Source organism: Temnothorax nylanderi, unplaced genomic scaffold (genome assembly GCF_030848795.1).
Source record: "Temnothorax nylanderi isolate EJ_2023f unplaced genomic scaffold, tnyl_v1.0 TNYL_tig0042_pilon, whole genome shotgun sequence".
In the NCBI taxonomy this organism is placed as follows: domain Eukaryota; kingdom Metazoa; phylum Arthropoda; class Insecta; order Hymenoptera; family Formicidae; genus Temnothorax; species Temnothorax nylanderi.
Genome location: NW_027249104.1, coordinates 1,198,966 through 1,225,103, shown reverse-complemented (window position 1 = coordinate 1,225,103; position 26,138 = coordinate 1,198,966). Strand labels below are relative to the sequence as shown.

The 26,138-nt window shown below is 37.8% G+C and overlaps 1 protein-coding gene across 10 annotated transcripts in view; it reads left to right on the top strand.

The window, feature by feature from the left end:
* Slo (calcium-activated potassium channel slo) overlaps positions 1–25,953 on the top strand; it is a 102,508-nt gene extending 76,555 nt beyond the window's left edge. For 3 of the 10 annotated variants that reach the window (XM_071704607.1, XM_071704608.1, XM_071704612.1), the window contains exons 12-28: positions 172–327; positions 801–877; positions 3,640–3,708; positions 6,350–6,400; positions 8,718–8,738; positions 10,862–10,924; positions 13,211–13,243; positions 13,419–13,551; positions 15,383–15,442; positions 16,878–17,274; positions 17,974–18,157; positions 18,276–18,341; positions 18,606–18,742; positions 18,883–18,995; positions 19,075–19,236; positions 19,788–19,881; positions 20,090–25,953. In XM_071704607.1, the coding sequence (XP_071560708.1) occupies positions 172–327; positions 801–877; positions 3,640–3,708; positions 6,350–6,400; positions 8,718–8,738; positions 10,862–10,924; positions 13,211–13,243; positions 13,419–13,551; positions 15,383–15,442; positions 16,878–17,274; positions 17,974–18,157; positions 18,276–18,341; positions 18,606–18,742; positions 18,883–18,995; positions 19,075–19,236; positions 19,788–19,881; positions 20,090–20,170 (1,897 nt within the window). In that variant the 3' untranslated portion in view covers positions 20,171–25,953. Of the gene's footprint in view, positions 1–171; positions 328–800; positions 878–1,433; positions 1,470–3,639; positions 3,709–6,349; positions 6,401–8,717; positions 8,739–10,861; positions 10,925–13,210; positions 13,244–13,418; positions 13,552–15,382; positions 15,443–16,877; positions 17,275–17,973; positions 18,158–18,275; positions 18,342–18,605; positions 18,743–18,882; positions 18,996–19,074; positions 19,237–19,787; positions 19,882–20,089 lie in introns of all 10 variants that reach the window. The other 7 variants (XM_071704609.1, XM_071704613.1, XM_071704617.1 and 4 more) reach the window with 7 other exon arrangements.
* Positions 25,954–26,138: the final 185 nt, after the last annotated feature.

Below are 26,138 nucleotides of genomic sequence, written 5' to 3'. Positions count from 1 at the left end.
GATATCTTTGCAGTATTTCTAGTCGCTTATTGTTGGCCACTTTTTTGCATACAATGTTGCCACGTTCATAAGTGTATCGCATTAAAACACAGCAAAATATATTTAAGCTTTTTGTTATTTTAATACTTAATTGCATCGAGACATCGAATATTACGTATGACTTCGTCGTAGGTTGTGCTTCACGAAACTGAAGCTCTTGCTACTGGCCATCGAGATAAAGGGCGAAGGAGGCTCCGACAGTAAAATCTCGATTAACCCACGTGGTGCCAAGATCGCTGCAAATACTCAGGGATTCTTCATTGCTCAATCTGCTGACGAAGTAAAGCGGTAAGAATCCTCGAATATTTCGGAATATCGCTAAAAGGATTTTAGCGGAAGAGCTTATTTAAATATGGTAACCCACATTCTTGCTTAACTCTGTTAAGGATTGCTAATTATTTAAATAAGGCGATATTCAACGCAAGCTAAAGAGGTTCGAACAATTAGTTAAGACTACACATTTAATGTCAAAATGCAATAATAATTTATGTGATATAGCTTAGAACAAGTTTTGCAATTTTTTGCAATGTATTGCAAAATTTTTTTACGACATAATACGTTTATTGCCTTTTTTCCATTATTTTATAATATTTTATTAATTAGACTGTACAATCACTTCCTGTAATTGATCTGCTGTAATTCTGTACTTTCCGATTTTTCGTTGTTTGATTTTTTTCCCTAATTAAAAAAACATATCCAAATGATCTTTTATAATTTATATGAATAATAATTGTGTGCCTCTCTTATGCTTTCATTTCCAGGGCGTGGTTCTATTGCAAAGCATGCCACGACGAGATTAAAGACGAGACTCTGATCAAGAAGTGCAAGTGCAAAAATTGTAAGTCTTTCTGGCCCAATGATCCTTTAAACAGCCTTTCTCTCGATTTTTGCCAAATTTTCTGCTAAATGACATCCGGTCTTCTCTCTGCCAATTATATATATATATATACAAATATACATATGTCTATATATCTAACATATAAACTGTACACAGATGTATTTTGTACATAGAACGCGCTCGATCTATCGATAGAGATTGCGAGTCTCACACGAGGTTTCTCTCCCCGTTCTCTTTCTATCTCTATCTATCTATCTATCTATTTACCTTTCATTCTTTGCTCTCTCTCTCTCTCTCTCTGTCAATCGATATTGATGGAGCGTGCCTTTGATGTGACTCGCAAAATTTTAACGTCTCGACGTAAAGTAACGTATAAATGCAAACGGATGACATAGGAAGCTCTCTTTATCTCTCCCTTTCCCTCTTCCACGCTCATCCCGGTTTCTGCCGGCTCACCCTCTTTGCCCTTTGCCCTTGAGAGCGCGATAACAGTAATAAATGCGATTATTAACGAAGTGACATGGTTGTGACCATCCTATTGTGATATATGATCTAGTGGGGCAGCAGCAGCGCTCCTGGGGCCGGGATTTAGGTAACGTCTCTCACACTCGTTCGTTAAGTCTGATACTTTACTGTCATCTCTGTGACTATCTCTTAATCACTTATTTTTTAATCTTCTTGCCCTTTTGTATACGATCTAGCTCTTGATCCAATCCCTCCATTCGCCAAACATCAACTTGATTGTACTGTCTACTGTTTCTGCCTCTGTACTAAAACTCTGTTCCGCGCCTTGCGATATTTTGTCTTTCTATTAAGTTACTCTCATTCTTCATTGCTCCCTTGCCTCTCTTCTGTTCTATTTTTCTGTCTCTTTTTGTCTTTCTCTTTCACTTTTTCTCTTTGTCTGTATTTTTCCGTCTGTCTCTCTCTTTGTGTCATATCGATACATATATTGCCTCCGACATTAATCGATCTCTTGCAAGCCAAGGTGATGATTATGAGAATAATTATCATAATAACGATGACCAGTACAACGATGATTGCATTTTTAATCTTCATTGCAAGACACAATCCCCAAGGCGATGCTATATAATCGGGTACTACTGTTCGTTTTTCACCGTCACGTCTCTCGTTGTTTTTTTTTTTAAAGATTTTTCGATGCGCGACGATTTTTGCAATTGCGACCAACAGTAAAAGCTACCGCGAGAACGGAACATATTTTACAACAAATTACATAGAAAATTCATTGCGCGCCTACGCACGAATAGGTCAAACATCGTGGTTTTATGTGTCACGCAATACGACGAGCATGATCAATTTATTTCATTTCGCGGAAACCTTTATGCTCGCTCCAGTCGCGAGAAATGACGTGAAAAATAAATGAAGTACCGAGTTCAACACAGTAATTCCCGAAAGTCCAGTCAGTTGGCGCATGTCCACCTGACCGAGAACGAAAACTATAGCCTGCACTACTAGTGTGTGACCCTCTCGCTCGCCTTGCATGCATGAATAGTTCCCGGATTTGGACCTGTTTTCGCCATAATGGTAATGACAGCTTCTTTCTCGAACACTGTCTGTCTTCACCCTCTCTCTCTTTCTTTTCTTTCTCTCTCTCTCTATCTCGCGCTGTCTCCATTCCAAAACTATCTTCTTCGATCGTCTGCCAGCTCTCTCTCTCCCTGTCTCTCGCTCTCCCTTTCTTTCTATCTCAACGTGTTAGCTGTATTATCGATGAGACCTCATGGTCGATCGATCGGCCCGATCGAGCCGCGCGTCTTCCACCGCATTCACGCGCGTTCTCACGTTCGCCGAACGTTTCTCGTTCTTGAATCGCCGGTGAAATTGGATCGCCGACCGGTGGTGCGCCAATGGCAGGAGCCTACCCCATCCATTCCCCACAAACGACGAGACATCCCCGTGCCGGGTGATGCCGCTCAAGGCATATCGGGGGGAAGGCCACGCGTCACCTCTGTCCGACAATTCCGTCCATGTCACACGCGACATACCGCATCAGGCGTACACTCGTACACGACCACGTACACGACCATATCCACACGAGTCTCCCCCGAGTTACGCTTAACTGATCACACGATCAGTCTTGTCCATATACAGGAACGGTAAACTTACCCTAAACCCTGGGCAATCAACGTTCCCGGTGCTCGTGCCCCGCTCGAGCACCGGGCGATCCGCAATGTCGATCAACGTTAATTTTTAGGTTTATAAAGAATTTCGGTGGGGGACGAGGAAAGGTAACTTGCCCGATGAGCGAGCTTATTTTCTATTTTTTTCCAGTGTTGCATACCTTGGATGTACCGAGTGTACCCTCATTTGTGATTGAACGTAAATATTGTGACTAATACCGTGTTCGAATTCGTACGTGAACCAACGCGGAATCGCGGTAATCCTCTCGTCACTATTATTTCATTAGCTCATATATGGTGATTACGTTGCAATGTTACAAACGAAATTATATATATAATTTTCTCTCGTCAAATTTCTGCCTAAATACTTTCGTGTGATTAGTATCTGGATTACAGTATTTGCATACGTTATACATGACACACGCACGATTCATTCTGCTCGCGCGTACGTGCACATACGAATTTCGCAAAAGCTATACATTACTAAAAAAAAAAGAGAGAGAAGAAACAAAGTGCATCGTGAAGCCGTTCACGTTTTTCTCCCATGTATATATGATGTGTCTGTTCATTTTATTTGTAACTTACAAACCCGTGTCCGGGTCTATCGCTGGATTTTTGCAGATGTGGGGATGATGATGATGCAGACCGGCATGGTGAAGGGAAACACTGCCTACAGCAGTTACCTCGACGGTATGCCTGTTGCCGGTTTCCTCCTCCATCCATTTTGTATCCATATACGCATATCCACCTGTCGCAGCTTCTGCGAGAATTTGTCAGCATAAAGCAGACAGATCGATTGGTTTCAATTAACAATATTGAGTTTTTATTTTTAAAAGAGACGATTCCTTAAAGTCGACGCTTCAATTGTCAGCATATTCGATCCACGTTCATTATCCTGACAAAATGCATTCTGCCGGACGCGGCATGTCATTTTATATTCACGTATTGGGAAATCGCGGTCGCAGCAAGTATTCGCGTAACGTTTCGTTTGCGAAATTAAGAAAATGCTTCTTTCGGCGTCCGGCAGAATCAGGTTGGCCTTGATTGTGTAATGAGGTAAGATGGCGTAAGTGATACTGAACGTACAACAGCCAAACCGACGGACTTAATCGTCTCACTTACCACGTGCACTTACTCCACAGTACCCCGTATACGATGCTCCGCCACTCGGATCCGTACGATCCGTACTGTTTATCGTTGGGCTTTCGCTAGAGCTGATGGCATTGAGCGAGTTATCGAGCATCGCCCTCTAATAGTAGCATACAGTTACGTTACGTAGCACTAACATTGTTCGCCGCTTCTTCTCCTACTTCGACACATAGGCCGGGGGTCGACAGTAACAAGCACTCCGGTTGGACATACGTCGGATGGTCATACGTCGCACAAAAATCGATTAATTATTGCGTATTGTGTTTAGCTTCATTCGTCACAAGTGCGATACAATGGCCGCTTTCGCGCAGAAACGCATTCTTGCACGTTGCCGAGTCGTATATTTTGTGTCTTCACGTTAAATGGCTGCCACCTAACACCAGTCGACGAGTTTGCTCATACCGTATTTCAGGCTTGCTAACGATTATCGTTTCTTAACTGTTGTTTCAGTGTGCTTACGTGGACTTTTATTGGTAATTCATATGTTTCGCCAGTTCCAGATATTGTCACGCATCTCGTTCGTGTAACGCGCATACGATGGCCGATTTCTTTTCTTGCCAGAACGCATTTCGATTGTTGCGACAATAAGCGTGACGATTTGGAACTGGAATGTCTTTTTATATATAAGGTTACCCAATGTTAAACGTATATAAAATATTAGGTTTCTTCTACATGTATAATTGAACATAAGTAACATTATTAATTTGGGTCACCTTATATATATATGTTTAACATGTAAAAGTTTGCATTGTTTCTGCACAAAACGCTTTTCGTGAAAGTTGTGGTCCTAAAAATCATACAGCTATGCACTTATAAATTTAGAAATTAATGAATAAGTATCAATATCGGTAAATATAACATTCTCTCCAATATTGACTTTCGCGAAAAACGTTTTCTTATATATTGTCCCATACTTACATAAGAAATAATTAATCGTTATGAAATCAAATTTTATTGCAGCAATTTTTGCCCTAATTAATTTTTGTGCTAATTTTGGTCTAAATTCATTATGCTAATTGAAATATTGATTACGAAATTAAAAGTATGGTTACAGATGCTCGTCTCGAGAATTTTGTGCGATTGTTCAAATATGTGCATTTATAACTATTTTTGCATTTAATTAAAGGTACATTTAGAACTCCATACGTATATTTTATGCCAAATTTTTAGCAATATTATTTAAGAAGTAATTCAAGTATAATACATGATATGGTCTCTCTTTTTCTTATTTTTAACTCCAAAATGTTTTAATAGCTAAGAAAAGCTGCAGCAGTGCGTTATTAAGTATGATATTGATTTGCTAGTGCACGTGGAATTCCGTTTCCGTGATAAACTTTCAATGTCGCTAAGTGCGGGTTGATTAATTGAATTCGGCACGCAACCAGAAAGAGCACCAAGACGTATAAGCTTAACCATGAGCTTAAACAGCTTACAGGGACGATGATAATCGATGCCCAGGGTTTATCGAATACATCGGCTAAAAATACCTCATTTCCCCCTCACATAACGAGCATATTTGACACCACTCACTAACATCACAACAATAACGCCAACACTCTGCAAACGACATTGACTTCTGAAGAAATATTTAGTTCCTTTTTTCAATACGTATTCCCTGAATATAACGAGGTTTATATTATAATATAACCGCACAGCGCAGATATATTATTATAATCTCTATATGTTGCGACCCTCACAGTAGGCCGAAGTAAACTGTGCATTGTAACACCAGTGTTAATAATGACTCTCTCCATCGAAGGTCACGTTACAGTAAGCTGCACGACGTTTTCGCCAAAGCTAGAATATATATTTGCGATTTAAATATCAATTTAGTGACATTTGATTAGATATTTGTTTCGAAATCCAATCTTCTATCTTTTCATGAACGATTTCTACACGAGTTAAAATGATACACGTATGATTTATTAAAACTAGTCTCGAATGTAATTTATAAAACATCATTTTAAAGTTGAATTTAATCGAGAAGAAGAGAGTTAAATCGAAAAACAGAGAGAAAATACGGAAATTTCTGTGATATCCTAATCCTGATAAATCGCACTAAACGTGACATATCGATCGGGACCACGGATTTAGATCCCATACCCGTTGAGACCCCCGCATCTAGGTTGACATTGTTTTGGTTGTGACAACTAACAGCTCTGGTTCTCCTCCCTTCGGGCAGTGGCCACATTCCGGAAAGGCGTGCGAGCTGTTCAGATGGTTGGAAGAGCAAGTACGTATCCCCCGTGTGTAGACTGTGTATCAAACGTCATTCTTTTATCTTAATCCCGGAAATACGGAGATTTTTTAAGTAAATTCATCGAACGAGGTGTGATTGTGAAAAATAGAAAAAGAAAGCCATAATATTCCGGACAGAGCAGCATGGCCTTTGACTCGAGAAAACATCAACGTTTATATGATGACAAAGTAATAATTCTAATTAATTATGTATGATATATATAAATAAAAAGAAACTTTCTTCGTTTTATACGATGCACAAAGGGTATGTGATATTGTAATTATTTCAAAGCAATGAAAGTAATGAATTTGTGATACTTATTAAAACATCTAAATAATGTAAATCTGCAATACAATTTTACATATAATAATGTCTTGTCATATCAATTGAGGACTTTATTTTTAACTGTGTTTTAAAATTTATCGGATTATTATCTTTAACGTCAAATAAGATCGATTCAAAGGTCATGTTTAAATAAATAATGGTAAATAAATAAATGGTCTCATATGCGATTTTATATAATTATATCGCTTGTTATATAATTATATTGCTTGACGAGTATATTATTCAAAAGGCAAAATTTTCTAATCTGGAAAAGTTAAAGTCACTGTACCTTGATTCGAGGTCTTGACGATTATGAAGACTTAATATATGTATTCATAACTTCTGTATTTACAATAGTTTATAAAATTTATGTTATACTACGAAATAATGATAAACTTTAATTAAATGTGTTATTAATTTTTTTCTATCAAATAAATTCTTTTCTATCCAATAAATTGCTCGTCAAGACCTATTTTATCGATAAAAATTTCACGCGGTTTATAAACGAAAGATTACCGAAGACAAAAGAAAATTACCATTTACATGTTTAAAAAGACTAGCACAACGTGCGAAACGTGTCACAGAATTTTCATACGCCTAATACGAAATATTCACTCTATCCTTGCTTGGTCTACATAATTTCGCGATAAGTTTTCATAACAAAATTAATGTCGTTGTGCTAATCTCCCAAAGTTCGTTCGGATTGATAAATGGCTCCAGCGTAGAACATCGTTAGTGTTTGAGTCCCTATTGGTGTGGTGTTCTTAACTATTTTGCAACTGAGATTACACTACTATCAGTGTCGTTTTTGAATGTAGTTTTCCTAAAAGTTTGTCAGTGTTTACTCAATGGTTATTGTTGTGAGTGAATTATGAAATTAATCGCAATCGAGAACCGGCGGTGATGTGATTGCCTTGAAAGTATTAAACTACCTCCAATCAACCTTGCATCGGTGTTCGATATCTAATAACTCGACGTGTAATTAGAGATACTTTAGAATTAGCCCTTTATTTACTCGTGGATTTTTACTCGTCCTGTGGCAGAGGCAACGATCGTTGAATACCGCAAAGAAACTAACGTCGTTGTAACTTGATATTTGCTTCGGTATATATATTCTTTGAAATATTTTCGACGTCATAAATGTTTCGTGATCGACACATGAGTGTTTTACCGCTGGATATGGAGTACCTGTGTGTTTTGAAAGTTTCGCAGAACACTCTTTGAGTCTCTCAGCGTCAACGTCACGCTTGATATTGCTAGCGCACCACCGATAGCCATTCACTTTATTAACGGTCAGATGAACGTCGCTCTTGGATTGACGGCAATAAACGCACTGTCGCGCACGACATCAACGAGTGTTCTTGTCCCATGAAAAAAATTATTGGCCATCGGAGCGACCTCGCGGACAATTTGATTTCGCCAACAGCGCGGAGATGATCAATGAAAACGTTGGTGACCTCTGTTCGTTACTCCGATTGCCATACTATTTTTTTTCCCTCTCCCTCTCTTTCGGAAGCAGATCGGTGTTTGCCGGCTAAGCATCACATCTTCACGATGTTTAGATAGACGTGTACACGTGAGCGATGCGCGCGTAAGAGAAGCGCGACAGACGTCAATTAATTAACGCAAGATACCACACACACTGGCACCTCTCATCGCTCATTCGAGCCGCGCATTATACACACTTATCTTACGACTCGTGCATACACGACGAAACACGCGCGCATCAGCAATCGCATTAAATGTCAAAATACACACACTCACATTCACGCACACGCGCACACACGCGTACACACACTTACATACTCACACATACACGCATACGTAATTTACACGCGAGAAATAACAAACACACACACGCGCGCGCGCGCACGGGCTCACGACAGAACACGAGATCCGCAAGCAAAGACTCTTTTACTAACTCTCTATATGTGTCTATCTGTCCGAATCTATCTTCTCTCCTCGTCTCCTCCACCACTCCGCATAGGTGAAGACCTCTTGTACGCAAGTAAGTCCAGCGAAGAACGCGGATGTATATTAACATTTATATATATGCATTTCTCTTCCTGTACATATTTAATTTCACGTACAATCTCCCCCGGCCGCGGTCGCGTTCACGAGAAGGCGTAATTTAGTTCGCGATACGCACGCACAACGCGTTGCCACGCGTTCGTAGATATGCGTAGGGGCTAATAAAACGCGGACATTCATCGGGGTTTACGCAGCGATGCTGTACAACCGCAGGCGCTATCGCCGATGAAGCGTACTACCTTTTGCACATTTACTCGAACATCCCGCCTCGGAACTATCTCTCATTTTCCAACCGGCTTGATCTGACAAGCAAACGAGTCAGATCGACAGGTTGAGTTACGAGATGAAACCTATTGCATCTCGTCGAACATGGGAAATATGCCGAAAAAAGTTCTCAAACACAGAGCGTCGTGCAGGAATCAAACAAAATTTGAAGAATAATGATTTTAAATAAAAAAACATTGCGATAGATATTACATCAAATTCAGATGAAATAAGAATGGGTTGAATTAAATGTGGAAAGATTGCGTGTCAAGTTCAGGCCAGCTCTGTCTACAATATTTACCGGTGAAAAATTTGTGATATTTTTTTTTGTATTTTGCATCTAAAGATTTGACTGCGAGAATATAATTTCCTGACGCTATTTTCCAAGCGCAATATATCTTATTATGCAACTCGATTTGGCGACTTTAATTATTTGCTCATTAGTCCCCGTTTATATCATCTTTCCAAGAAAGCCGGGGAGTTCTGCAATCTCGGGTATAATTAAAGGAAAACAGGGAATTACACTTTGCGCAATTTCTGAGAACGCTACCTTGGAAGGAACGTGTCAAAGGGGACATACTTTGATTCTCCGAGTAAAGACGAACAGTCGCTACGTGTACAGTTTCTAATTAGCGTGGCGTTATTTCGCTCAGCGAGGCCTCGAGTAAGTGCGTAAAGGGGGAATTTCGCATGAAAAGCAATCTATTCTCGCTCGTGTCACACCGTCGGCCTCGAGATAATGTCAATTGTAACAAACAGAAACGCAGGTCGCAATCGTCGGCGCATTTTCGTCCCGTCCCGCAGACGGCGAAACTCACGTCGGAATCCAAAAAGAGAATTCTCCTTGCGCTTTCAGTAGACAAGCTCTATGATCTTTCATGCACTCTTTCAATTTCTCCTGAGCTTTCGCAAAGTCTTTGTCGTTTTGCACGTGAATTCTCTTTCCCGGAGGATGCAAAGCGCGCACTGACAATGCCGAGTAAATATTCACTCTGTAAGGCTACATTATTGCATGCTTAGGACGAGATATAATATTATTGACGCGATCGGAGACGACGGATCGTTTTTATTCTCGTACGCTGGTCGGAAATAAGCAAAGCTCGCCACGTACGCAAGTTTGCTCGATATCGATCGCGTCTTCTCTGTTTGCGTCATCTTCGGCATGAATTAGGAATGTTTTGGGCACACCGCACGTTTATGATCGTAGGTCGATTTTAGTACCGTCTTGTATAACGTTCCCGCAATATGGACGAAGTCTGTTTTAATATTAAAATTCTCATAAAAACTGTCTGACCTCAATCATTAATTCGTCCATGTTGTCACGAGCCGTACTTTTAGCTGTTAGAATTTCAAAATTACACATTTGTCTTTATACAATTTTAGTGGTTATTTTCTTTACGATTATTTTTTTTTGTTCTTAGCGCAATACAGAAAGGCCGTTTCAGCTTGATATCGTAAACGTCATATCTTACATTTAATTATTATTATATATATCGATTTAATATATATATTAACATCTATATATAAATAAATTTTTAGTCAATGGCTTACATACATATATGTATATGATGATCAAATTTTGATGTTTTTATATCTCGTTATTCTCCTAGATTTTAGCGCAAGGTAAGGAAAGACTCTTCTTGCAATTTTTGTTTAGTAAATATAATAAAATCTCTCTGACGCGATTTCCGAATTATCAGTATTGTCGTGCGACGCTGAAACGGAACTTCGCTTCTAGTTGTTAACGCAGATTTAGTACTGTCCAACGCGATAGAGTAGCGACTAGGCCTTAGGTAATTAGTTAGGGTAGCTAACATGTGTAGTGGTTTGTTACAGACGACCACCATCCTCCCCCCACATTCACTCCGCCAGAACTGCCCAAGATGGTTCACGTAAGAGGTACAGTTACACCTCAATCAAAAACCATGCTACAGTCTCGCAAGCTGCCCTTTCTAATTTCGATTGGCAATACGACACGAATATACATTAACGAGAAGGTGTTTGACAATTAGTAGATACGACGATCCTAAAAAGAAATTACTGCTCTCGATTGACATCGGAAATTTGATCTTCCGCACTTGATACGCTTCGTCAAAACTCGCTTGAGCGATAGGTTCTTGATACGTCGTGTTCGATTCAGATTTTTTTTTCTTTTATTGAAGTTTAACGCGCTAATTTTGTGTTGCTGAAACATTGGAGAAAGTGAAAAAAAAAAAAACCTGATAAGTAATTAAATGTCAGCCTTTTGTTCTAATTATGATTGTGTATGTTAATGCACTGCTCTCGTGTGTACTACTTTCTCCATTATTGACAGCATTGCATGAAGTTGTTTAATAGATTCGATACCTGTTCATACTTTTCCGTCATTTTATTTCTAGTGTAGTGTATATTTAAAGTTATAAATTTATGTCACGTTACTTTAATGACCATTCCATTTGGAATTGTCTTTATTACATAAAATTATGTCCTATCTTTTATGATTTATAAGAAGTCAGATAATTATTTGGTTTTATATTTTCAAATCTTCTGAAATTCACTGAATTAGTTTGCACAAAACACAATTTAGTATAGTTGCAATAGCATTCGGTAGTCCTACAAAACTTGTTTTTGGTATTATTTATTCATTTTGCTTTATCATGTATTCATAAATACATATAATCGTTTTTACGAAAAAGCGAATGAACAGGCAATTTTCCCAAACGTAATATCCACAATTGTTTTTTTCAACTAACGATTATTATTGTAGAATATATTTTGCTGTAAATTAATTTTTTCATAAAGTCGCAAAAATTTTCGAAGGTGCGATATCAAAGAATCTTTTTGAATATAAAGTAATAATGCCAAAGTTATTGAAAAATTAAAATCGCGTAATTAAAATGTTCGGAATATCTATTGGTGCTCGTCTGCGTAAGTAGTAAATTGTTTTTGATCACATAAATGTTTCTCATACTTTCACGTCAATTTACGAACTAAATGTACGTACAAATGTGTTGTAAAATGCAAACTCATGCCGAAATCCTCTTCTCTCTTCCATTCTAATAAATACCTGTTCTAACGTAATATTCATATGATCATATAAATTAGATACTACTTTATCGAGCCGAATTACTTTTTGACAACACAAGTCTGAGAAACGTTACTTTAGCTCAAGTAATTTTTGCTAAATTAATTTCTCCCCTTAAATTTTGTGTATCGTAAATAGAAAATTTTCTCTCATACATTTAGAATGTCTATTCCATTGAGTCGTTGACTTTGTTGAAACGCGCTTTTCAAATCGGTAGTATCTTGTTGCTTTCAACTTTGTGAAGATGGATTTATAGTTGTATACACAGCACGGTAGATTAATGGTTTCTAATATATGGAAGTTTTAGTTTGGTAACATCTGTGTTTGTTGGCGAATATGTGTGTACATCATCCACTTTATAATTTCGTTTCATCATTGCAGAAAATGGTTGTTCAAGAAACTACCGCGACAGGCGCCATATGTTGTCCCTCGTTAATTCTCATAGCGCCGCAATAACTTGCAATTATTTCTGAAGCAGATATTGCTTTTATTACATACATAATGTAAATCTCTTTTACATAATACATTTTTCTTTTTGTCTTTAGTTTTATACTTTAAAGAAAGTAATATATTTTTGGAAACAATTACTCAACATTTACTTTATAATAAAATTTATAACAAACAAATTTGTATCTTTTTTTCTTATACATGCAAATTTATAATAAATATATAGCCACATTTTATAACAAAAAATTTTGGAATAATTATTTTATAAAGAGTATTTTACATTATGTTTAAAATTGTGATTAAATTTTAATAAGAGCGGAAAGAGTCGATTTCCTGAGATAGTTATTTGTATAAATTCATGATATTTTTTTAGAAAAGAAATTGTTAATGTATTTATAACAATTTGGAAACTTCGCAATTAAGGGACTTCTGATTTGATCGTCGCTATTAATTATTAATTTTTGACATATGCAAAATACATGTGTTGGGTGAAGTATGCGCGCCTGTAAGCATGGGGCTGTAGGCTCATCATCACGAAAATAATATGCGCTGTCATGGGGGACATTAGGTCACGATCAGTGTGACACTCTAATTGTCTTAATCATTGTTGCTTTGCCCATCGACGGTAAATAGGATGCTCAGATTTGGAATTAACACTGTTCTATCCATTTTAGGTGAAATTAGCCGCGAACGAGACGATCCGAATGGTAAGTCCCAGTTACGAGGTGTATAATATTAATTATTTAAATTTATTAATTTGTTAATTAATTACAACAATTAATTGTTAATGAATTGCAATTGAATTGCAAGCTATTTGAAATTTGTACCATTAATATTATTGCAGCAATAAAATCATTAACAAATAATCTCTTTACGTTACAGTCATGAGAAATCATCGGAACTCCGTCGGGATGACCTTGATAAATTCGACGAAGCAGGTCAACAAGGTGAAGCCGAACGTGAATCGAGCGACGAACGACAGTCTGTCCAGCCCGAATCAGCAGTATAATCAGAGGTATCCTAATTATCCGTAGCGCATTACAATTTCATCATCACCTGACATATACGCATTCAAAAACATGTGATCACTTACATCGCCATTATATGTAAGAAGGCATACCTTCATCCATGATCATTGCTGACCAGAGTACTCAATGATACGCCTCTGTTTTGCACCCAACCAAAGCAATATATGCGAATTTCGCTACTGAGAATTAACAATAAGAAGGCGAGAAGCGATCTTCCCACAACAATGCCCGGACTTTTTAATATTTTTTTTTTATGTCACTTTATGGTGAGACTTACAGTGCACTCGACATTTGATACCGACACGTATTTTCTAAACAGTGAGAATTGCTTTCTTCTCTGAGTCGCTTGAACGTAAATATCTTCCTAAAGTACGCTTTAATCTTTCTCTGCCCTGTCGTATATACGTTATTAATTTACATTTTATTATTTTACTTCAATTACAAGCTTACATGTATTTCTACATAGCTGCACGATTAGAATTACACCGACTTTTTCACGCGTATTGTGCAAAGGTTATTCAAATTGTAACGGAATTCGAATCGGACGGTAAGCAAGACAGAATTTTACCAAGTTGTCTTGCGTGAGAACTTTCCTGTATTTATAATAATATGTTGCAATATTCTCTAATTGACGAATCGGCAACGTATTTTGAATAACCTAATTATACATATTGCAAAGTAAAATGTACAGTTTTAAATATGCGCTTTCTGTAATGTTCTTTTTTTTTGTAAATGCGTGTATTTTTTCAGCTAAATAATATTAATCCATTAATAAGACAACGTTCCACTTTGATCGAGTGCACTAGGATGATCTGCACATTAATGTATCAACGACCTCCGCATTAGCATTTTTCTAACATGTTCCTAAAACTGTCGAACATACAAGCCATATAACCCGCCAAGGTTTAACGTGCCGATTCTCGGTAGAGATCTTCGATGCGATCCAGAATCACCCAATCTACGATCGAGAGAATAATTTCAATATTTATATATTAGCGAAGATTGCGATTTGACATGTAAATCGACTAGCTGACTCCTGATCGTTTATTTGATTTCTTACGTTTCTAAAAGTGTAATTTATTTTTCTTGTGAAAGGACATATAGCCTGATCGGATATATAGTTTCTAACGTGCTAACGTCGTGTAATGAAATAATATGAGATGCAGAATCAGTATGTCAGTCGGAAACAAAAGAGATAGATGCTTTCTAGCGTTTCGTTCAATTGTTGACAAAGGGCGCCGCAAACTTGAACGACAAACGGCTCGCATAAATCACGAGAGAAATCGCGCGAGGACGACAGCCACTTGTACTACTACGCTGCCGGATGGTGCGAGTAACTACAGGCTACAGGTGGTCGTTGACATTTTCCGATGGACCTGTTACACGTCCGCCAGATTAGTTTCTGCAATTTCTCTTTGTTATTATTCCAAGATTTGATGCCTTTTGCCACGTAACTTGGACCTTTACAGCCAGATCGTTTTAAGTGATACAAGATCGCGTGACGTGTTAAGTCGCAATATTTCCTTTCACACTTTAAATAATTTTAATTGGACAATCATCTTGATTTAATTGCCGAATAATCACTCATCACTGTCATCATTATGTCCTTCATCAACTGGACCATATCAGAAAGAGAGAGAGAGAGAGAGAGAGAGAGAGAGAGAGAGAGAGAGAGAGAGAGAGAGAGAGAGAGAGAGAGAGAGAGAGAGAGAGAGAGAGAGAGAGAGAGAGAGAGAGAGAGAGAATGAGAGAGAGAGAGAGAGAGAGAGAGAGTCATCTGAGAACAGATCCAACGTTACGCAAACCTTCTGATTCCAGATCGCAAGAGGAGTCCGCATACGCTGGCTACCATCTCGCCTACGAAGTCAAAAAGCTCATGTACGCTTCTGTTGTTAACGCTACCTTGTACTGTGACGTGATTATGCGACTGCTTTATCCCACGGTTGTGTAATAATAATGAACATGCTCCCTGCATGTCAAGTGATGCTCTCGATATATAATCTGCAATAGAATGTTTACTTAAACCAATACGCATCTCGTTTTTACGAAAAAGGACGTGCTAAGAACGTTACATATACTCCATTTAATATTTAGGTTTTAATCACCACGATGTAATCAACTCTGATGTTAGTAGTAACAGTTATACGTTTTGATGTGTTTAATTTTTTTTTACAAAATTAATTTTTAATGTTTTCTACGTTTTATCAGCTCTACTATTTTTGTCAAATTAATTGTTATTTCGTTATTATTTGTCAGAAGGATTAAAATTGGATAATTTATCTAATAAAACTATCCAATTATTAATCTACCAAACTAGATGTACAACATAGTCAATCTTTGTATTTCTATAGTCTCACGAGAAAACAAATTTGTAACGACAGCCGGGCATAAATACCACAAGCGCGGGCAGTTTTTTCCGTGTTAAATTTTGCATCATTATCTTTACGTCTTCGAAGTTGCGTACTGCATTGCAATTACATGTCACGTAGCGCGACTGCAAAAGAAAAGTATGGAAGTCCATAAGAGTTTTACGAAGATACTTAATCTCAGAAAACATGCGCCACACTGGCATTAATGACGCTCGTAAAAATACGTGGGTGTCACATGTGGGAAACGCGAGTTTTGATGGCCGTTTACGTCTCGGCCAGAATGCGTGAAAAATCGCGTATTGCGTTCAAGGAAAAGTATTACGTTGACATTTTTCTTGCTCTAGATAATTCGAATTAATCATGAAGTTGAATTAATTGCGGAAGAGGTGTGAAATCGCAATAGATTAAAAATAGATTTAAATAGATGCGCGCGTGAACGCAATAAACGCCGACTTCGTAATGTTTTAACAAATTTCTAAATAAAAATTGCAAATTTTATAATCGGAACAAACAATTCTACTTAAACCTTTATCACACGAACAATGTATTTACAAGCATGCAGTACGAGGGCTTAATCTCCGAACATTTCTTCTATATCTTTCTTCTTTGATACTTGCTGCATTCAAGTTACTTGTTATCCAATTTACACTCGTCCTGAGATATAAAGTAACAACACTAGTAGTGCTAGATGACAGAAAATGATGCGATGCGTACGATATGCATGCGAAAGTGTGGCTTCACGGTCTTGATCAATTTTACAAGAGCTTGAAGATAAATCTCGAGTGTGATTCTTTTCATTGATATTTTTTTACCAATTTTCTACCAATTTTCTACCAATTTACCTTTTTCTACCGATAAATGTAAGATTATTATTGTTACCATTTACAAAGATGTGTCATATTTGTAACTTTGTTCATATAATCGTAATGCGGTTTTTTTTTCAGGCCAACGAGCAGAGCCTCGGGTGGCACGAACGTTAACAACAACGGCGGTCTTCAGGTCGGGATCGCTGACGATCAAGCGAAAGATTTCGATTTCGAGAAGACCGAGATGAAGTACGATTCGACGGGGATGTTTCATTGGAGCCCCTCCCGTAATCTCGAAGACTGCATACTGGATCGTAACCAGGCGGCGATGACAGTTCTTAACGGGCACGTCGTTGTCTGCCTGTTCGCCGATCCCGACTCGCCCCTCATCGGACTGAGGAACCTTGTCATGCCATTACGAGCTTCCAATTTTCATTACCACGAGCTTAAACACGTAGTGATAGTTGGATCGGTGGACTACATACGCCGCGAGTGGAAAATGCTGCAGAATCTACCGAAGATATCGGTTCTAAATGTGAGGAGGCTGCTCTCGTTTCGTTTAAATCGCAGCGTTATCCCGCGTGATAACGTAGACTTTTTTTATTATCGTATAATACAGGACGTTTCAGATTTACAAATAAAATGTTGGTTTTTTTCCTGCTCTAGATTTCTTAATGAACTTAGAAGTAAATCTTTTTAAGGAAATGTAATTGAAGATCATTATTTGTAACAATTTCTTAATTTATTATATATTTAAACATTGAGTCGCAAAAATAAAAAGATCAGATAAGAATAATTACTTAAATATTATACATATTAAAAAATTCAATTTGACAAGTTATTCTGATCTTAACTTATTCTGATATAAATAAGATAATTTTACAGTTCCTTTTATTAATGGCTTGAGACAAGAAGAAATTGCACAGCTAATGTATTTATTATGTCGTTGTATTTCTTGTATCCAATTTATTTAGAAAGGTGCATGATAAATCTGGGACATTATGTATACTTTATATTATACATAATATTACCGTATATTATCATTCAAATGCGTATTAAACAAGATTTGCGTATTCAATGTTACTAAATTCGAACATGAAAGCATTCATGAAAGCCACGAAAATCGTTTACGGTATGAATTGATTGCTAACGCGAAATGAACATAATGAGAAATAATTTCGCAATGGGAATTCTTTTTCTGCAGCTTTTATTTCGCTTGAATAACGTTTCGCAGGGTTCACCATTGAGTAGAGCCGATTTGCGTGCCGTTAACGTGAATCTGTGCGACATGTGTTGCATCCTGTCGGCTAAAGTGCCTAGCAATGATGACCCCACCCTCGCCGACAAGGAGGCCATCCTCGCATCCCTCAATATCAAGGCCATGACTTTTGACGATACAATCGGCGTGCTTAGCCAAGGTACGATATTATCATTGTCGTTGGTGGGAAGCGGAGCTCTAGTTTCTCCGTTAAAACCACGCCGTTAAATTGAAAGTGCAAATTACAGCAGATAATGAACAAGATAATTTTACCGCAGTTGGCAGCCCGATCGTCTTGCAGCGACGGGGATCCGTTTATGGAGCGAATGTGCCAATGATCACAGGTAACGGGAGAGATCCTATCAAACCACCTTCAGGATCACATTTCTACGTGTTCAGTATCGTTCTAATAAAAATGAAGACTGCTAAATGCTATTATAATTAGACATTTTAATTACAGTATTAAAGGAAATTATTTTTTATTAAAAAATCGTCGTTATTTTGTATTTCTTGATTAGAGTCTTGAATAGAGTTTTGAATATCTTTGTGTTGAATGCCAAACATAGCTGTACTTATTTTTGTTCATGGTTCTTTTGTCGCTATTCCAGAACTTGTGAATGATAGCAACGTGCAGTTCCTTGATCAGGACGACGACGATGACCCGGACACGGAACTCTACCTCACTCAACCTTTTGCCTGCGGTACTGCCTTTGCAGTCAGCGTATTGGATTCCCTTATGTCAACGGTCAGTATTAAAAATGCTTCGGGGACCGTGTGTCGGTCAATAATATACTTCACAAGGCTTATTTATTCGCATTAGTTTATTGACGTTCTCGTTCCTCGAGATGTTACTAGCCATAACGAAAGCTTTACGTATTTCTGCAGACATACTTCAACCAAAATGCATTGACTCTGATTCGGTCACTGATCACCGGTGGAGCTACGCCTGAGTTGGAATTGATCCTGGCTGAAGGGGCAGGCTTAAGGGGAGGGTATAGGTAAGATCTTGGAATGATAATATCCAAACGTGGAGAATTTTTCAACGATATTAAACGCGATATTTTGTCTGATTCGCAGTACGGCAGATAGCCTGTCTAATAGGGATCGGTGTCGTGTTGGTCAGATCGCGTTGTACGACGGGCCATTGGCTCAATATGGCGAGGGAGGCAAGTACGGTGACCTCTTTGTCGCAGCATTAAAGTCGTACGGAATGCTGTGCATTGGTCTGTACAGGTACAGGTATTGGACTTTTTTCCCTCTCTCGATGGTATTTATTGGATTACCCTACGCACATATATTTCTATACATTTGTACATATTACCGCCGTTCGAAAACAGCGACCACTCCGATTGCTGCCATTATTGTACCGCCGTTTATTACCTTTTACTATTCACGTACTTACTATGTGACTTATGATTTTCTGCCGCACACCTTTTACATTTTGCGTTTTTGCATCACGAAAAGCATCATGAAAAAAGAAAGTAATGAAAAGCAACGAGTTGTAAGTTGCCCTCATCCAAAAAATACCTATCATTTTACTACTTTTTCTCTCTGTCTCTCTCTTTCTCTCTTTCTCTTTCTCTGTCTTTATCATCTTGTTGTTTATTTAGCATTTAGTTCGTCATACGGTCCACATACGTTTAATTAAGTTTAGCTTAGTTAATTTTAGTTTAGCTTAACTTAGCTCAATTTTGATTAGTTAATTAGTTACACTTGGTGTCTATAGTTCAGCTTGTGTTCTTCACTGCTATCTCTTTTCTTATTCGCTGACATTAACTCGAATCTTCTAGGTTTCGAGACACTAGCTCGTCGTGCGACGCCTCTTCCAAACGATACGTGATCACAAATCCACCCGATGACTTCACATTATTACCCACAGATCAGGTATCACGTTTTAGATAATCTCATTACGTATTTAAGATTTATAATGAATTTTATTAGTATAATATTTAATAACAGCGAAAATATAGAAATCCAACAATTTATAATAGTAACTACTAGCTCTGTAACTTAATATCGTATACAATTTCAAAATTAATTTATAAGAAGCAATTCGAATTACTTTACCGATTCGTTATTTCTAATTTGCCAGGTTTTCGTGTTGATGCAATTCGACCCGGGTCTTGAATACAGGCCGAGCAGAGGTGCCCGAGGCAAGGACGACTCCTCCTGATTGTTGCTGTGTAGCGCCCTCACCGATGGACCATATTCTTACATCTAATCATGCATTAGAAACCATCGTGCAGTCCGTCGTCCCTACAACTGTCCTGTCTTCGTCGACGAACACCACTGTCTGATGTCGCGCATTATCAACGAGTTATCGCGAGTTATCGTTCACAAGGCGGATTGCAATCATATCCATTTCCTCGATCGACCGATACATACAGCGACAGTGCATAACAACGCTTATTCGCCGATTCGATCACTCCTAAGAAGTTTTACCTCGTTCGCCCCGCATGGAAATCGTTTTCACCGAGTCATCGAATATCTCGAGAGTGATGCTCAATCGCCGGAACGAGGACTCGGGGAAAAAGAAGCCTAATGAACAAGTTATCAAAGAAGCGAAGAAACGAGGAGAAGGATGAAGAAGGATGTGCGAGAAAAGGAGGACAATGGAAGGGGCAACGGAAAATGGCATGATGCTATGCGGTCCGAGGGTAGCTACACATCTCTCTTTCTTTATTCGAGATAATCATCTTCGTTCGAAGATGATTCTATAAGGACTGAATCAGACATTTCGCAAAGCGTAACACTGTGTTATTAAGCCCCCTATCGATCCTTTGCGGCTGGGAAAGAGGATAGTGGACGGGAGAAAGGAACATATAGCTTAAAGTTTTAGCACGTGGCTTAGCCTCGACGAGCGCTGTGGAATTGCGGTATCCTGCGCGGTGGAAAACGGAAAAACAATCGCCGTCACAGTAAAAGTCTCCGGTTTCTTTTTTTTCCGGCACGTGTTAATGTATATAATACGTAACCCTGAGAACACCGTCGTTCAACGTGCTGTGAGAGGGCGACGAGACGACGGGAGGAGGGGGAGGAGTGCAGCGAACTGGACACGATTTCGTCGATGTCCCTCATCGAGAGTCTCCTCTCGTCCCGATCTCGCGTCGGACTCTCGTGGACGGTGCCGGACTACTACGCGCAACCTTTACCTCGTGTGTCTTGTTTTACGACTAAAACCGAAAGGAAAAAAAATCTCAATCAAGCACTTTCTACAGGCTCCATATATATATATGTATATATACATATACATATATACATATAGTTAAAACTACGATAAAATACCCTTTTCCACACAACTTTAAGTATAAATCGTCTATATATCGGTATATATACATTATAGGTATATATGCACATATATATATATATATATATATATATATATATATGTATACACACATAGACATTCTCTCTTTTATATATTTTTGTGAAACTCACGTGTGTATATATACGGACGTACATATATATATATATAAAGAAGGAAGAAAAATATACATGTAAAAGAACTACACGGATACACACCTATACATAAATACTCTATATCTCTCCTTTCATACACAGACACACACATGTACATTCTTCTCGCTGACTTTCATACATTCTCTCTCTATCTTTCTTTCTCTTGCTACACGTACATACGTGTGCGCGCGTACAACGCGGATCTTATCGCTCATACTTGAAAAGAAACACGCACATGTAATCGAACACGTACGAGAACAGACATGTACATCATCGCGTACGCGCAATCACATGAATCCACAATTCGACCTACATACATGTACTTACTTATACACATTAAACATCTCTGTCTCTCCCTCTCCCTTTTTCTCTTTCTCTCTCTCTTTCTATATGTACATATACATGCACATACATGCAAAGTTGAGAATTAAATCGGAGATTGCACAGCATATGCGTGGGACTGTTCTTCGGAAGAAAAGTGGCAACATAGAGTCGGAAAAAGCGATAAACGAAAAATGAAGCAAAAAATTCGAGACGACGATAAGCGACACAGGCTACGTGTCGGCCGCCGCGAGGCAGCGATATTTCGCGCTTTGATCACCACAGGATCGCAGACCGGATGCCCGCAAACTGAAGATGCAAGCAGTAGAAGGGAGAGAGAGGAAGAGAGAGAGAGAGAAAAAGGGGAATTGTGCGAAGCAGACAGATTAAGAAACTAGCTGTGGTAGTCGCTGCCGTGTTTCGTATTACGCATACACCTTGTATAATTGTCATCATCGTCGTCGTGTCGTCGTCGTCGTCGTCCTCGTCGTCGTCCTCGTCGTCGTCGTCATCGTCGGCGTCGCCGCCGCCGCCGCCGCTGCTGCCGCTACTGCTGCTGTTGCTGCTGCTGCTGCTGCTGTTTGCAATATCCACGTGCACTGTTCACTGCCACTGCAGTTCATGTTAATATCGTTGTACATAACTTTCTATGTATAGCTCGAGTGCGTCAAAAAAGAGAAAAAAAAAAGAAAAAAGGATAAGCAAGGCGAGGCGCGCGAGTGGACACGCACCCTGTCAAGTACAAAAGGACACATAGCGCCGGTCGCACAGGGCTGAGCTGCACTGACAGTCCGAACGGGCTAATTTCCGGTCGACGAGTTATCGTTCCTCTGTAGAGGCAGGCATTGATAACGCGAACGGAGATGAACAGCTTAACAACTTGAATAGTAAAAGTCGCGAAACGCTTGTGTAATGATAAGGAAAATTAACTTAATTGTATTCAGCGCTGGACGATGTCGGTGCAACTAGTCCGAGGGTTGTTGCTCACGCAGGGTCTTAAAATCTCGCGGTTCGCGCGAGAAAGGTATCTTGTCGTTGGAATATCTGACTTCTGTCGCCGGATTACGCGAAGCTGCATTGTGAAAATACTTTGTTGTCAGCACAAACCAAATATAGTTTTGCACCACCTATTACGCCATATTCATGCACTGACAATGAGACGGAAGAATTGATATTTTTTGCTATTAATTAATTCACCTGATGGATTATCTTTTCGATCGTGCAATTCAGAGGATGGTTACATGTACAGTTTAGAAATTTAGAAATTTAAATGGTGCAAAACTCTTTTTGAAGCGTGTGTATTTTCGTCGAACGAGATGTTTCTTTGAGTTGCAAAGTTGATATTCTATAATACTTTTTATAACCGCGGAACGATCCGCTGGAATACAAATAGTCAGTTACAAAATTTCGAAGTTTTGATGTGTTAATATGGGATAAAATTTATTTTATTCAAAGAATATAGAATTCTGTATAGCATATTCATAAGGTATATGTCAGAGGAAGATGTAAATTCATTATTAGATCCTTATATGACGATTATAATTCCATTGGTTAATTCAGTTCGGCTTGCAATTAGATGTTTCGGATTTTCTTTTTCATGAGATGTTTTATCTATATAAAGCAAATATTTTTGTAAAAAAAAAAAAAATGATATTAAATATATCATATACATACATTCGTAGTACAGAATTTCTCTCTTACAATGTTCAAAATATTTCAAGTTTAAAATAATGGAATTTGAGATTCGTCTTAAAATATTGTGACATCGAACGACGGTTGCAGAATTACGTTTCCGAACTGATTTAGCTTACGAGGAATTGTACTCACATAAATAGACATTATATTTTCGCAGCGATCAAATTTCGTGCATCTTTGCTTGTCTTTCCTCTTTCTCCCAGCCGCCCATCTCAAATCGAGATTTGAGACAATGAGATTAAAACGTTCAATCATAGTAACAGGAGGCGGAAGAGTAAGAAAGAGATTGCGAGAGGAAAGAACAGAATGAAAAACTCGTTAATATATAATTTTGTTTTATTTGCATCAAGAAAATTTTAAAAATAAGTAAAAGGAATTTTTTTTATAAATTTAAAAAGAAAGCTTTGATGATTATAGAATGCCAAGTACACAATGTATCTAAAAAATGAAAATTAGGAGAGAAATATTCTTCAATTTTCGTAAATGGTCTTAAGTTTAATGTCGCAAAGTTTAAATATTTTGAAGATTTTAAATTGTAAGAGTTTAAATTTTAAATTGCTTTAGATATTTTTTATTGTGATAAATAAAAAATTATTGGAAATGTAAACATTTATTTAATAATTAAAATGCTATTTAGAGCGGAATAATAATTTCTTTTCAAAGTTTTACTAAGGAGAAATTATTTACAAATTTATTGCAAAAAGTTATCTTTCAACCTTTCAAGTGCACTTTTTGTGTAGACAAATTTCGCGTTTTCCATTGTCAAATTTTTGAGAAATTTTTTGAAAATGTGACAACTGTCTCGAAGGAATTGCGAGATCAAATGCTAGAAATTTTTATTCTTGCAAATTCGCAAATTGTTTTTTCTTTACGTTAAAGAGACCACGATCGATGCACCAAAATAAATGACAGAAAAATTGGCTAGGAGAAAGCTGTAAGACAAAAATCTCGATTGATAAACACGTATCAGATTCATGCATATCGCTTTTATTCTCAAGAAAGTCCGATGTTTTCTCTCTTTTTTTTCTTAAGTTTTCGACGAAGGAACATTTGTCGGTGAATACACCAGGAGAATATGAGCGAGTCCTTCGCGTTTTGAGCGCCGGAGTGAGCTACGAGAGAGTTTCGGCAGCTCTGTCTCGCCTTGATGCGATTCTATACGAAAATAATACAAATTCGTGCGTTAGATTTTGTGGAAGTCGTTTATTAAGCGACAAAAAAAAAGAAAACTCGTTGGAGCCTTGTGTAGAGTTTTAGATGATTGGTCGGGATTTGCGTCGCGCGGGGCGAGCCGAGTTAAAAAAGATGACAAAATTTAAAAGACACTTGTTGATTTACTCCTGCCAACGTTTCCATAATTTACTATATCTCTCTGACATACGGAAGATTATAAATTGACCCGGAAAAGCGATTTCCTCGCAATTACGATAATCCTCGCGATATTATTTTAAAATAAATCAGTTATATTATTCGGCAAATTTGCAGATTGTGCGAGAGATTTATGGCTGGCCAATCGCGCGTCGCGAATCACTCATGCACTCTCTTTAAGGATTAAATCACGCACCGATTCAATCGATATCATCAACCGTCATCATGTTCTCGTTGCGTCGCGCGGAGCAAATCTGACGCATTTGTGTGTATGTGGAACGTGTGTGTCTAAACGAAGTATATACTTTGAAGTATATACATATATATACATATATATATATATAAGCCCATGAAAAATCGAACAAAGAACTCAAAGTGGTTCAAGATATAAGTATATATATATGGGAATTTAAAAAAATGTAAAAAAAAGAAGAGGAAATTAATGGCGCGCTGAGCGTACGCCACCTCATTGACCTCATCTAATGCTTTTTTATCTGTACATTTACAATTTGTGTACCAATGAGGAACGTTGTTTAATCATGTTGTTGATGTTATTGTTAAAGAATGAGATTCAATATTGTACATAACTATATATTCATTATAATTGATGATATAAATAATTATATACATAAAAGAGTAAATCCCCCAGAGAGTCCCCCTATGCCTCGCGTTTCGATATGCGGATCCACGTCACTTTGTAATAAAAGGACAAGTACTTTACAAACCTGTGTTGAGCAGGATGAAACTGTCGGCATAACAATCGTTTCATCGTACGTTCGTGCCGTAAAAATGTCGTTAAAGTGCCTCCACTACAATCCGATAGCATTGTTTCTTTTCGGATTGTCTGTTTGATATGCCGGCAGGATTATCCGTGAGCTCACGATTTGTATTTGTCACGTAGTTTATAGCTATGTATATAGAATTTGATAGTTCAGTGAAGAAGTGTTGCAATTTTAAAAAGAGGATTATTTTTAAGTTACCACCAGGAATTGCAATATATATTTATTTTTATTATTGGCGAATTGCATGTTGCTTATTAGCATGTTGTATTAAATATTTCTAACGGTTGATAGATCAAAGTGTAAGTACTTAAATATATATTCTATATTATTATTTTTATGGAAAGTCTTTTTCCTGAAAAATTAAGATTATATAGATGCATTTGATTTACAAAAATCTTTAATAATCTGTATGAAAAAGTTAAATTTTATAACTTCTTTACTCTAATGCAGCTAGATACTGCATTAATTCAGCAGATTTATTTGTTGATTAGACATTCTACATTCTTTTTGACTCTT